General features: G+C 49.5%; 1 protein-coding gene across 1 annotated transcript in view; it reads right to left on the minus strand.

The window, feature by feature from the left end:
* The window catches only part of LOC137868560 (partitioning defective 3 homolog B-like), an 85121-nt gene that overhangs the window by 30813 nt on the left and 39300 nt on the right, over nucleotides 1-15008 (minus strand). Inside the window, 5 exon segments of the mRNA XM_068705423.1 lie at nucleotides 20-307; nucleotides 374-484; nucleotides 12152-12356; nucleotides 13131-13194; nucleotides 13196-13348. Coding sequence (XP_068561524.1) covers nucleotides 20-307; nucleotides 374-484; nucleotides 12152-12356; nucleotides 13131-13194; nucleotides 13196-13348 — 821 coding nt within the window.

A 15008-nucleotide genomic window follows, 5' to 3' on the forward strand; every position in this document is an offset into this window, starting at 1 on the left:
AATGTAAATCCTCCCTCACCTGTCCGCCTGTGTTTGATGCTGGTTCTGCAGAGCCAGCGGGGGTCTGGACTTGTTGACCTTGGCGTAGAGACCGTCCAGCTCCTCGGAGGAAGCCCGGAGCGGGTTAGGCCCGCCGGTCAGCGCCGCGGGGGAGGGCGTGCGGCTGATCGGCGGCCGTGGCGAGGGCGGCTGGCGGAAGTTGTTGATGCGGGCGTAGTTGGGGTCGCTGTCGTCGTCCTCCACGTCGGGGAAGGAGGCGTCCGGGGTGGCGTAACCCGAGTGGATCTCGGCGTAGCGCGGGTCGTAGCTGTCGGAGAGGAGGCCGTTAGACACACGCATTCTTTCACTTATTCCACCCAGGTGTGATTCATACCTGTCTCGTTGGTCCTGGTTCCTGTCCAGCTCCTCTTCACCGAGGACCTCCAGTTTGCTTTTGGAGGCTTTGGCAGCATCTTTGCTCTTGTCGTCCTTCTTCTTACCAAATCTGGACAAAACACAAAGGAACACAGAACACGTTTTTGACCTGCTCCGTCAGAAGGGAAATTCTTTATTCGGATTGGTTGAGTTATCCCTGCAACTTCCTGCTCCTCTTTATAATCTTAAAAACGTCCGCCTGATAACATCACAGGCTGTGCTTTTATTTTGAAGGCAAGATTTATGCGCATTAATGGCATCTTTTTTGCAGACTTTTATGATGAAACAATAAACTTCACTCAGGCAACAGAGCTTGCACGACTTGATGAAAGTGGCTCTTTAGCTCACACAACATGCAACCGCCACACACACACACACACACACACACGTCCAAATGTCGAGACACACACACACACACACACACACACACACACTGCTAGGCCAACTCATTCTCACTCCTGTGTGTCCATTAGTGGCTTTGCTCCATGATAGATGTGGTTATAATGTCACAGCAGGCACAGACAATCCACAGTGTGTGTGTGTGCGTGTGTGTCTGTGTGTGTGTGTGTGTGTGTGTGTGTGTGTGCGTGGGCATATGAAAAAGGGGTATAGTTGTCACGCAGCATATGGAGCATGAATATTTTAACATTTTGTCCAATAAAATAGCTATTAAACCACAGTGTGCCGTGTTTTTCTTATCAACTTTGCCATAGCGACCATCATCATCATCATCATCATCATTCCTGAGCTCTTATTCTTTAAAATATACTTATCACCTCTGTTCGAGTCATAATGAAGCGCCACTTCACACATTTAAAAAAAAAAAAATGTAGCAAGACTTTACCTCTAAATATTTCATATTCTTCTATCTCTCCTTCACATTGTCTTTCTCACCCCTCTCTCTCTCTCTCTCTCTCTCTCTCTCTCTCTCTCTCTCTCTCGCCTCCTCCGTCTCACCCAACCAACCCACTTCTTTTTTTCTTCTTCTTCCCCTCCTCTCTCTCTCTCTCTCTCTTTCTCTCTCTCCCCCGCTGAGCCAATCTAACGTCTGTGTTTATCTCATTAACAGCGAGGCACTTTCTCGTCGCTGCAGATACGTGGCCCGAATGGCAACCCGCCGGCCCGGGCCGAGAGAGGCGGACAGGGGAGGCCACCGGCGCCGCAAAACCAATTAGGGTTGTTAACGAGCTAACCCAGTCACCTCGCTTCTACCTGTGTGTTTTAGCGTGGCCAAACGGCTGCTTATGTTTGTGAAGAAGGCACAGAGAGGTGACCGTATCATAGCACTGTCTCCTCTATGCACAGAAGATATGATACAAATGCACAATCACAGGCTGAGTTGTGCTATCCATTACTGCTAAACTGATCTTTGCAGAAACGGTGGCCCTTAAAGCCTCCCTTTATTTTCACTCCGTCTTCAGCCCTGGTTGCCGCAGCGTCTCTCCACCTCGCTTCCTAGAGATCACTCGCCACAGGAACAGTGTGGGCGCTGCCGCAGCGGCTTTTGTTTCTGCAAAGATTCTGTTTTTTGTTTTTTTTTCTTCTTCTTCTCGGAACTGTTTTGAATCTTCCAGCGCACGCCCACATTACGCGGCGGACAAAAACAGACTACCAATTACTTTCCCTGATGAGCATATAGAACTCAGCTACGCGTAAAGGCAATATCTGCGCTATTCAGCTCATGATGCGGCAATAGATGTATAATTATAACGCACGTAAATATATGATGATCCAAAAATCCCAGGTTTATCTTGGCTTAGATGCCTGATAAATTCACCCCACACACACACACACACACACACACACACACACACACACACACACACACACACACACACACACACACACACACACACACAGCACCTTCATCAACATTCAAAGGGGGCAGAGGTCCACAGTTGGACCCATCATTATATCTGCATTAATTAGGAAAGCCTCCTTTTCTCACTGCATTGTCTGCAAAGTAGATGGAAGGAAAGAGAAGGGGGGGGATGCAGAATGGGTGTGGGACTCCCAATTAGAGACATGTACCTGCCATGAGGGAGGCGGTTATCCCCCGCTCTCCCATTATCTCATCCCTTCTTCATCTCCGAAACTCCCATCTTTTTCCCACTGCGGTGAGCCAACAGTTTGGTAACGATGTCTCTTGTCTATTTCTTTTTCTTTCTTTCCATTTCTCTCTCTGTCCTTTATTAAGTTCTGTCTCTTCTCAGGACGGCTTCTGCTGCGTCACTCTTTCACAAATCTGACAGTTCATTTCCTGTCAAGTGCTCGACTGTTGCTGGATAAAAATAAATAAATAGAAATAAATAGAAATAAATGACAGAATCGTGCCGTACGCGCGAGCGGAGGTAATCTGGGAACAAATATATACTGCACACAAACACAGGTGAGCGGCCACAAAAGTGCCAGCAGACAGCAGCATACATCAACACACACACACACACACACACACACACACACACACACACACACACACACACACACACGGCAACTCTGTGGGGACCTGCAAACAGTCTCATGAAATAGGACATCTCATTAGCGTAGCATTATCTACCTACACAGCCACTCCATCAAACCCTCATTAGGTGGGGAAGTAGCGGGGGGTCCGGGTGAGTCGGGCTGCTCTGGTGTCCCATTCGATACACACACACCCCCCCCCCCCCCCCCCCCCCACTGTCACCGGAGCTACTGGGAAACCGTCATTAGCGCGCCGCTGTCGTCATTAGCCCGCCGTCACCTCCGAGAGCCCGGCATCCCGAGAGGAGACGACGGTTCGGTTTGCATTGAACTCTGGGAATGAGAGTTCCTCTGGTGTGTTTGTCACTGGAGCTTATTGGTGATTTTGTATTCATTGTTCCATTTTGAAAGCACAAGTCAAATTCATAATAGAAATGCTAAAGAACTCATGTTCATCCTCTTCTTCCTCTCTCCATTTGTGGAAAAGTGAAGGCGACGATCATGGTCGATGACTGCTGCTCTGCTGCTCTGCTGCTGCTTTGGACACTCAGCCAAAGGAAGCTCGCTGAGAGAAGCTGGACTGACTGTAATTACTACAGCGACTGTCATCCTCAGTACTTTACGTGCCTGCGCTCAGTTAGCCGCGCTCTAACGAGGCTCTATATGCAACATGGAGATCACAGCCAGCCAGGGTGCTGAAGTCGCCGAGCTGACCCGAGCAATTAGCCCCCCTCCAGAGAGGGAGGAGGGAGCGCCGACTCCGTCAGACCAACTTATCTATTGCGCAACATTTCCTTAACTAACTGCATCGGACTGCTGCACACGCCAACGAACCGCTTCATCTCTGCAGACTAAACGCTGTGACATCTGTCAGGAAAGCATCTCTCCGCTTCTCGCAGCATCAGGGGCCGCTTTGTTTCTTTCGGCAATTGCGACAACAACTCTTGACGGGATGTGTGTGTGTGCGTGTGTGTGTGTGTGTGTGTGTGTGTGTGTGGGAGTTGAGTGTGCGTCGCCATTAATAAGCTTTCCTATCTCAGTGGGTGGCTGGGGTCGGGCATAACGAGGGACGTGAGAACGCTGTCTGGCACCGTGCGTGTGTGTGTGCGTGTGTGTGTGTGTGCGCGTGTGTGTGTGTGTGTGTGTGTGTGTGTGTGTGTGTGTGGAGGAAGTCGTGTTTTCAGGATTTAATTGACGTGGGTGCATCGTGTGTGTGGTGTGTGTGTGAGCTCACTTGCTCGCAGACTTGACGAAACTTGTGAACACCTTGGCATGCGGTGTTTGAGGTGAGACGCGCGCGCACACACACACACACACACACACACACACACGCTAAAGCTCTAGAGGAACTGAAACACACAACGACACAGCTGGCTTAGCATCTCAAACAACATGCACAAAGTGTCATTCTATGAAGAGTCTCCAAAGTGATGAGTAACATCTTTAACACGTTCATGATCTTCATGCACCTCCCTGAGAAGCATGCAATGTGAACATTTTCAAAATCTTTCGAATGTGATTAGAAAACATGATGGACGAGCCTCGTGGTGTGACGCTCGAGACTTCACAGCAGAGGCTGAAGACAGAGATTTCTCGCAACAGGCTCGATGCGTTTTTTACGGAAGAAGAAGAAGAAGAAGAAGAAGAAGAAGAAGAAGAGTGAGAAAGCTGGCCAAATATCCTCTTTTGTTTTGGGCAATGAATGAAAGTGAGATACAGAGGCAAAGAGAAGCAGGGAGGGTGAAAAGAAAAAGGAATTAAATGAGCGCTGGCTAAACTGCCCGTCCGCCTTGGAGAATAAACGAGAGACGGGAAAGAATAGGAAGAAAGAGAGGAAGTAAAGAGAAGTGAGAGAAAAAGAGGAGAGATGGATGCGTGAGCCAAAGCTCCCGTGAAAGTGCAGCTCGGCCGGGGGAGGAATAAGGAGCTTAGGACTATATAGGAGCGATGCGGCGGCGTTCAGAGGCACGGGGAGAACAGTTAATCAGCCAAGCAGAAATGTTATCGCAGTAATTAGATTGCTCTGTATGTATTTGGAGAGGAGCGCGCACATCTCAGTGGGGCTCGCAGTGAAGAGAGGGAGAGAGGAGGGAGACGGATGGAGGGAGGGTGAGAGAGAAACAAGCCGAGGAGCAGACGGGGAGAAAGAAATGGGAGACACAGAGAGAGAGAGAGAGAGAGAGAGAGAGAGAGAGAGAGAGAGAGAGAGAGAGATAAAGATAGATAGAGAGAGACAGAGTGAGAGTGAGACAGAGAGAGAGAGAGAGAGAGAGAGAGTGAGACAGAGACAGAGAGAGATAGAGATAGAGATAGAGATAGAGATAGAGATAGAGACAGAGTGAGAGTGAGACAGAGACAGAGACAGAGAGAGAGAGAGAGAGAGAGAGAGAGAGAGAGAGAGAGAGAGAGAGAGAGATTAACACTATAAAGAGTTGTGATGTAACACGGAGCCTCCTTTTCTCCGTTCTGGCACCGCGGCGCTGCTTCACAGTGAGACGAGTCGGAAAATATTTCCGGCTCGAAATAGACAGAATGACACCGGCGGCAAAAAATAGACAACAAGTGCTCTTTTCAAAATCGGTAAGGTGGTTTCCTGGTGGAACCGGAGGATCGGGCTACAAGACTGACCCAACAAGGTCAAACCGGGTCGCTGAGCGCTTTTGATTGACAGCGCCGTCAGCCAATCCTGTGCCTCCCTGCGGAAAGGCCCCGGCCTCTGTTCGGTAATGAAAACAGCCGGCAGGTCCCGAGTTTTCACCCACTGGGCATAATTAAATCTATTTATCAGACTTCCTCGCCCTGCGCCGCGTTCCCGCAATTTGGCCCAAATCAGCTCCCATTAATGGCCGATATCAGCAGCGATAGGACTAAAAAAAAAAAAAAAAAAAAATAGAAGAAGAGGGAGAGAGTGTGAGAGATCCGCCCGACGCTAATCGTAGTTAAAAGAGCTTCACTTAGAACCTATTAATAATGGAGGGAGGAAGATGCGGGTCGAGGATTCATCCGTTAGTTCTGATTTTCATATCTAATTCTTGAAGCGAGTGCACGAGAAGATCTGTTGCTAATAAATAAATAGGTCAAAAAGGGGAGGAGTCAGATTGATTTCTTTTTTAATTCAACACCTGGAGGAGGCAAGATGGAGACAGACAGACAGGAAAGAATGCACAGCAGGTTGTTTCCCAAAGTACTGATACTTCAGTCAGACCAAAGAGAGAGATATGAAGGTAATAGGAAGGAAAAAAGCAAACTGTGGAAGGAAGGAAAAAAGAAGAAGCGGCAAAGAGAGAGGAGGCAGGAAGGAGGGAGGTGAGACAAAAGAGAGAGTTGGAGAAAGGAAGTACAGCATGATCTAGGCAACAGGAAAGTTAAGAAGGGGACCGGAGAGAAGAAAAAAGGGAGGAGGGGAGGAAGGGAGAAACAAAGAAAGAGGGATGAAGATTGAGATCAAACAATGGATAGGAGAGAGAGAGAGAGAGAGAGAGAGAGAGAGAGAGAGAAGGGGGCGAGGGAGCTCCTGCTGCGACGTCTGCGGGGCCGTCTGGTGAAATATGGGTTTCCCTGTAATTGTTTGCGTCCCGATTTGTGTCATATTTCAGCAACTCCGCGCGAAAAACCCGTCGCCACCGGCAATCCGTCTAGTCTTTCCTCTTCCATCCCCGCTCCTGAAGCGGAGGACATTAATATTTAAACGAGACCACTGGGCTGCACTCACAACACACGTTACCAAAAAGGCCGGAAGCTGTTTGGCTGGTGCGACTGGGAAAAAGAAAAAAAAAAAAAAAAAAACAGGAAGATTTCCTATTTAAAGGGTAAATTCGCCGACTCTACGCAAACAAACCATATTTGCACGCATAATTGATGTTGGATAGTTTAGGATCAAGCAGGATTAGAGGTTTTATACTCTGAACTGCTTGGTTTTTTTTTTTTTTGGAAAGATTCCTCACATTCTTGGTAAAAGGCCAGGTCAGCGCGGCTCCAGATGAGAGCCATCGGCAGCCTGGGAAAGGTTAGACTCTCGGGCTCCTCGGGGCCCTACGACAAGAAACACTTAACCTTCTCCGTCTGGAAACGCAGAGGCCGCGCTCCGTGTGTGTTTTAGCGGGAGATGCGTGAGGAGGTGGAGTGCGTTCACTTGCGCGTGTGTGTGTGTGTGTGTGTGTGTGTGTGTGTGTGCCATTAGACGTGAAATGATAGAGGAAGCCCATCCATCACGGGCGACGTGAAGATGACCGTACGGGACGCGACCGCCGTCGGAGGTGTAATCGCTTCCTGGCGCCCACGGAGCACACGTACGACATCAGATCGCTAAATCGGTCGTGACCGTTTCCTGTGGCCACATGAATACCTTTAATTGGCCGGTGAGTGATGTGGGCAGTCGGCTGCTGAGCCGTCTGGCCGATACGGATGCGTCTGCGCCTCAAAGCGCGCCCCTCCCTCGGGGTCAATCCCAAATGTCATAACTCGATCGGAGCCGATGGATCGCGGGGGAGGGGGGCGATCGCCAACAAATGGAAGTCCCGGCTCACCGTCTCATTTGATAATTACCTCGTGGGCAATAATTCACCGTGCAAATATCATGGTATCATGTTCCTCAGCTGGATGAGTCACAGACGTTAACCGGTGAAAATGAAAAACAATCCCAAATGAGATCTGTGCCGTTTGACAAATGTGACGGCTACTGGAAAAACTCTCGAGGACATTAGCGAGTGATTACCGCTGCTGAAGATTGCTCCTCACATCCTCATATAAGAGATAATGTGGCTGGCTGAAGAAGCTAGACAAGAGAGCGTATAATTAAACAGGACAGACCTCCAGAACTTCCTGGGAAACCGTGGAGGGGCGGAGGTAAACAAGTCGTTTGAAGCCTATGAGTGAAGTCATTAATTCTTCCGTCGCGGTCGAACTGCGGAGGAGCGAGTCGGTCGTACCCCGCCGTAAATAAGGGAGCGCTCCGAGCCAAACGGCGCGGCTGAAGAAGAGGGAAGGGAGGCAGGTGTAGCCAGGGCACAAAAGACGAGGAGCATAAAAAGGCCTTTCGTGTGAGAAGGTGGGGGGGGGGGGTTTCAAGGGTAAGGCGTGAGTGATGTAGAGAGCGAGGCCTGTTGTGACTGCCCCCTTTATCAGCCGATATATATGCATGAGGATTTCCTCATCATCCTCGCTGTCAATTCCCCATCCCTCTGATATTTGACTGACAGCTCGCATCAACACCAATAAACCTGCACATCATTCCGGGGGGACGCTGCCCACCGCGCCGGATTGGAGGGTGGAGAGAAAAAGAAAAAGGAGGGAAAAAAAAAAAAAGTTAATTTGTTTCCGGCGGCTGCCGTCGGTGATAGCGCCGCGCGACTGTTTGCCACCACGCCGAAGTTGTAAATTAGAATTATGCCTCAATAGAGGTGGCAGGAGGCCGCTTCTGCTCTGTGCGGAGGCTCGTTTTCCAACGACTGTTGGTACTTGGCAGCTTTTTTTATATTTAAGGTGTCGCCGGGAGCAAATTGTGCACAAATCTGAATTATGAAAGATAGGAACAGAAAAGCATTTTAAGACTACCTCCTCTCTCTATGGAGAAAACCTTTTCTCAGGGGCTGAGAGGTTTGGTGGGAAAAACTGCGTTAGTACTTATAATGACGGATAAGCTTAAGAGCCATTAATGGCTTCAAATAACCAGAATGCGATATGAGGAAAAGCACAAACACCCGTGTATTTAATGCATGTATCCACACACGGACGACCACTTCTCCCTTTCTCTAATTGCAGGGTTAAAGCCAACAGCGGCTAAGAGAGGTGGCGTTAACCCTCAGAGGGATTTGCATGATTACCGGCTCAATTTCAAATGATTCCGACCTCCGACCAACGCGAGCGACAGGTACACGAGCGCGGCCTTCCCCGGCAACGTGTATCCGACGCGGCCCTGATTAGCGAGCATCGCGGCCGTGCGCTCCGCACATGTCAAGTGTTGCAAAGAAAGTGATTTGTGGTTTGGCATATATTATTAATGCAAAGATAAAGACATGAATGGAGATGAAGTGAGAGAGAGAGAGAGATAACGTCTATCCACAGGAGATAGGTTTGTCCCGTGTGCAAAATGTATGGCCTTATGCATATTTTACAAAAGACGATACCGACATTAATAAATACTCTCTTGAAGACTCCACTCAGGCATTCCACATCAAGCGCAGCTAACGGCCTCTAAATGCCAGATGCGGTGGCGGATCAAAGAAATCCACCTGCAGCGCGGTAACCGACGGTGGGATTAGGTAATGCACCTCCAAATTAGCCCCATCACGGCTTAGAGTCGCGGCTAAGACGCCCACACAAACATGTCACAGGGATTTCGGTGCGCCTGGCAACGCTTTTGACAGCCGGGGGCCCCGCTCCGCGATAGGACGCGAGCGGAACGGACGCCGCTAATTGGCTTGCTTCCCTGTCGGAGGACCGGGGGTAGAGGATACATATCGTGTCGCATGCGGATTTGCAAAACAGTGCATAAAAAAAAAAGAAAAAGGGGGGGGGGGGGGCGGCGGCGCTTTCATGTCCCTTGAATTTACGGGAGGCGTGGTGGTTGGTGGTGCGCCGTCAGGGCGGGACGCGTGTCGATGGCGACAGTTTAACATTGATCCTGAGTGACTGACGGGACGGCCCGGGACAGACGGGAACCGGGGTGTAAAGGCCTTAACTAGGCCAATTAAATATGTTGTATAAGTGTGGCATGTTTAATATCACTTGGACTAAACAGTAATGTGGTTATTAGGACCTTTGACCTTTTAAACACACACACACACACACACACACACACACACACACACACACACACACACACACACACAGACACACACATCACCCCCACCAATCCCTAATTGTTGACCTTTAATGACGCAGGGCGGGTGCAACGATGTCAAACGGCGGCAGAAAAACACGGTATGGAAGCGATGCTCTTCACATAAAGAGGATCACGCATGGATTCAGCAAAAAAAAAAAAAAATAAAATGTTGCCCTAGCAAACGTGATCTCCAGAGGTCACCTCACAACCAGCTGTTTGCGGTGCAATGCCGCCAAAAACAACTTGTTCTTCAAATACCGGCGGCTAAACTAAATATTTACGGCCGGCGAAAAGGACAGGGCCCTCTTCCAACAGTCGTTGTGCGAGCTGCTGTTGCGCACACTTTCACTGCGGAGGTAAATTGAGGTCACATGTTTGTAATTTGCCCTTTTCCTAATGCTGCCATTGGAGTAAAATAACATTTGAGAGCTGCAATTAGATTGAACCGCGCAATACTCCGGCTAATTAAGTCATATTTCAAGTTCAATAACGATCAAGGCGGCCAGATAAAGGCCAGGGGGGGAGAGAGAGAGAGAGAGAGAGAGAGAGAGAGAGAGAGAGAGAGAGAGAGAGAGAGAGAGAGAGAGAGAGAGAGAGAGAGAGAGAGAGAGAGAGGCTAGTGTGTGGTGCAACAATCCGGAAGCTTTTTATACGAGACTCCGTTCTATTGTTGAGGCAGAAAGGCACTCAGTGCTCGGATTGAACAGTGGGCTGGGTTTAAGTGTTTCAGACTATTGTTGCCGGTTCAAAAGGATGAGTGTGAGTGTGTGTGTGTGTGTGTGTGTGTGTGTGTGTGTGTGTGTGTGTGTGTGTGTGTGTGTGTGTGTGTGTGTGTAACTACATGTATAGGTTAGGTCAGCATTTTTGTGTCAAACAGTGCAGAGAAGCAAGAAGGGGCTAAAGACTGGGGCCGCGTTCTCCACGGCTACATCTTATTTCGTGAGGCTTTAAATAATAATAAACGTTGTATACGGCGCATTTTCATCAACACGCCTCACCTGGAATTATGAGAAATCTGTATTATTCACACACTGCAGTCGGGAACACTTGCAGAGCTCCTACAACGCCCACATTTCAAGTGTCACATTGTACCCGCAAGACTCAGGACTTTACCTCCGACGTGATCATCGTCAAAGGGGCGGAGCTGCAACGAGCGGTAATGACTGGGCAACTACTTTGACGTCACCTCGGACTGCGGGAGGACAGGAGAATAACGGGCGGATTAATGGATAACTGAAAGAACGGTTAGATGCCGCCCTTAAAGAGAGTATTGAGATGAAAGGAGGAGGAAAAAGCCCGGCTCTAAAGCATACAGCGAGAATAAACAGGAAATGGTACCGTGTGCTCGCGGAGTATAGATGCAGAGATTACCTCCCAAACACATAAACACAATCTGTCCCACAGCTAGCGGTGTCAGCTCCTACGTCGTCCGCAGCGGAGGCTCGATGTGTGGAATAAATGGAGCTATAATGTAGCGGGGACGTGTACATTATAGCTGCTGGACTACAACCTGCAACCTGTCTCGCACGTCTTCCCCGTGTGTCCCTCTGTCCTTCATCCTGCCCTTCTCTCCGCCAGCAGCCCTAACCGTGTGAACATCTCTTCCATTACCGCGGTTGACACTGTGGCCGATTGGATTCTTATCTGCCATCTGTAGGGCCAGCGCTATCTCTCCGCCACAGCCTAATTGAATCTCAAGTGTTGGGAGTGCGGTGATACACTGACCACACCGTGTCACTAGCCAATAGATAAGGATCGCTGTTGGAGGATTGGACCGCCGCAATCACGATGGGGACGCGGTGATAAAAGGGCCGACAAGCCGCTCGTGGGTTGGCGACTGTGTCGGTGGGACTCTGCTTGGATTGAGAGGTAATGGATACCCTCCATTACAGCGAAAGGTTGTGTTCATAGCCAATAATCCAATAATCCGATGCCCCATAATCCTGCTGGCTGATTTGTTGAAACTTAACCAGGCGAAAGTAGGGCAGTTGTTTCCCATCGATTTCCACGTGAAAACCTAAATTCTACCGTACACAGGAGGGACGCATCGGGTGTGTTTTGTTTCCTGAACCTGAACGGTCTGCGCCAACTCTGTTCAGCTTGAACACACACACACACACACACACACACACACACACACACACACACACACACTTATAAAGAAGGTAATCACAGTTCTGTTGATGCTCCAGGTAGACCTTGGGGGTTTTTTTGGAGTAGTGACGCAACGCGAGCCTCATTACCTGCTCTGTTTTATCTCACATTTTTCCTGTTAAGCAGGTGACCTTTCACATTTTTCAGTCTTTGGAGCTGCTTTGCTTGATTTATTGATTTAAAAGAGTCACCTCGATGGTAGAAAGTTTAAACCCCAAAAAAAACCCCACATGTGTTGTTTGAAGAGGAAACGTGTGACTCGTGACTTTTAAAGAGGTTAAAGTATTAAAGGACTCCTACCTTAAGAGGCCGAATCCTTTCTTTTTGGTCTTCTTCTCCGCGTCGTCCACAGAGTCGTCCGTTTTCTTCTTCCCTTTGCTCTTTTTCTCTTTCTTCTTCCCTTTGGTTTTCTTCTTCTTGTTGCCGTCGTCCACGTCCAGGCCCTGGCGAGAGGAGCTGCTGGCGGGCGTTTCAAAACCGGAGCTGTGGTCCGTCAGGTCGTCGTCTGCGGAGAGGGCGAAGGTGCAGAGGTATGTGTCGGGTATATGCATCGCTGTGCTGTTAAAGGGACGTGTTCACTGAGCTAGTTAGTCCTCTAACGGGCAGACTTCCTCCCAGAGCAGGGCGCTGGCCAGAGGCAAGTCTCTACACCTGGATGAGTTCCAGCGGCACTCACATCCGCTTCCCTGAGTTGAAACTCAAGAAACACACAAGAGGGTCTAGAATGATTCTAATTCATGGCTTGGTGTTTGATTTAAAGAATCAGAAGACAGTCATTTGTGTGACCTGAAAATGTGTAATTGTCATTCGGCGCCAAACGCCGTCGAAGTGAGACTTCTCCTCTGAGTAATTTTTCACACTCCAGATTCCTCCAAACATCATTAGTCAACATTCTGCATGGACTCACTCATCCCAGCTAATGCGGAGGATAATTTCCTCAGTAATCATCTCACACACACACACACACACACACACACACACACACACACACACACACACACACACACACACACACACACACACACACGACATCCAGCGCGTCTGTGGGTTCACAAGGTAGAGCATTAAAAATATGCTGCTGTAAGATATAAAGTTGCTCTTCCTAAATTGCTGAGTGGATAAAATCATGTAGCATTTCATTAAGGTACTCCGGCTAAGCACCGTCCCTTGGCAGGCCCCTGGCTCTTCTCTAGTGCCAGTGTGTTCTAAAGCCTGAGGGATGTGCAGCCTCCAATTTAAAAAAAAAAAAGAGAAAGAATGCGACGGAGAAAAGTCTCACCGTCTTCTGAGGGCCCGTCGTAGGACTTGTCGATGGCGATGCGGAAGCTCTGGTTGGACCCGCGCTCCGCGCACCATGTGCGGCCGCGGCCGGTGGAAGGGCACCTGGGCTTTGCTGCGACTCTGCTTGGCCTCCGACACGGCCGTCTGGAGGCTCTCCAGGGAGCTGGACTTCCAGAGGCCCAGGGTCGGGCCCAGCGCTTCCGCCGGCTGAGGTCTCTGGGGAAACAAAAGAGACGAGAGAGAGGGAGGGGCTGTGAGCGATGAGGTGGACCGATGTTTAACAGGGTGAGAGGGAGAAGGGAGGGAGGACGACGCCTAAGTGATGGAGGAGGAGGGAACCTCGCCTCTAAAATGAGATGCTGCCACTGATAAAAATGGGATAGAATGATTTTAAGAGACCCTGGGTATTGAGATCATAAGCTTTTAGCTAAATTTCCCCTACCGCTTACGAAACATTATCATCCACCGCATTAATATTTCCTTATTTAAAGGGCATTAAACTTTTAAGTATGAATGCTGGCCGAAATGGAACAGAGATTCAAGTTCATTGCAGGAGAGGGAGGAGGTGGGACGAGACGGTCCACATGAGTTACGGGGGGGAACACTGGAACGAGTCCATCGGTCCATTTGTGCCCGATTAGGACGCACCCAGCGTGAAGCTGTGCACTGCGTCTTCTGAACCAAAATCAAGGCCGACCACAGTTTATGGCAGCGTTCAGCCAGCATGCCTCATCGGCCTCTTTCACACGTCTTCAGCCATTTCTTTAAACTTTTTTGTTGCACTTTTTAACTTCTTCTTTCTTGTGTTTGAACTGCCACCGTGCTGTATACTCGGGTACGGCCTCCGACTCCAGAGAGGAAGAGAGGGGAGACGGAGAGGAAAGGGATGAAGGCCACAGCTGACTCAGCGGGGGGAAGGGGGGGGGGAGAGTCACAGAGAAAAAGGGGATGATTTTAGGGGAGCTGTGGGGTAAAGGGAGAAACAGGACAGGTGAGAGGAGCGAGTAAACGTAATGCAACGACACCTCCCAGTTGTGTATCACAATGAAACGGCCACTCTTCAAAGAAGTTACAGACAGGTAGCAAGCAGCCGGTTGTTGTTGTTGTTTTCCAGTCTGAAACTTTCCTGTAGGGATGACTTTCTCACATCGTGGCACTCGCTGCTTAAGACGTCATTTCAGAGGCTTCAAAGCGGGATGGGGGGGGGGGGGTGAAACTGAAACGGGCGATAGAGACGAAGCAGGGGGCGGCGGTGGGAAAGTAAGCGGAGCGTTGCTGCCTTTTTAAGTCCTAAATTGACTTTCTGAGAGGAAGTGGGATTTATGGGGAATAAGGGGTTATAAATAGAGAAGGGAAGGGGGGGGGGGGGGCGCTCAGGAATAAAACGCTCAATTTGAGAGGCAGGATTTGTGTCACAAATGTAATTACGGCTGTCCAGCTCGCAGCCTGATAGAATTAAGCTCCTTGCCAGCGCGCTGCCGTACTATACATAGAGAAACTGTGTGTGTGTGTGTGTGTGTGTGTGTGTGTGTGTGTGTGTGTGTGTGTGTGTGTGCTACAAAATGTGAGATTTTGAAAATGTAGAAGTCCCGATACTGCCTGTATGAGATAGCGGTGTGTGTCCTTGACCGCTTTAGATGAAACAGGAGAAGAAACACTTTTTGCTGGTGTGTGTGTGGTGTGTGTGTGTGTGTGTGTGTGTGTGTGTGTGTGTGTGTGTGTTGTGTGTGTGTGTGTGTGCGTACATGCGTGCGTGCGTGCTCATTCCATGCATGTCATGGTGCCCGAGGCTGGAGGTAAATGAATAATGAGGTTTAATAGGATGGATGAGCGGTGGAGAGGTGGCTATCATCGCCAGCTCGAGCCAATGGAGGGT

This window comes from Cebidichthys violaceus, unplaced genomic scaffold, assembly GCF_023349555.1.
Source record: "Cebidichthys violaceus isolate CVI_PGR_0920_01 unplaced genomic scaffold, fCebVio1.0.p SCAF_118, whole genome shotgun sequence".
In the NCBI taxonomy this organism is placed as follows: Eukaryota; Metazoa; Chordata; class Actinopteri; order Perciformes; family Stichaeidae; genus Cebidichthys; species Cebidichthys violaceus.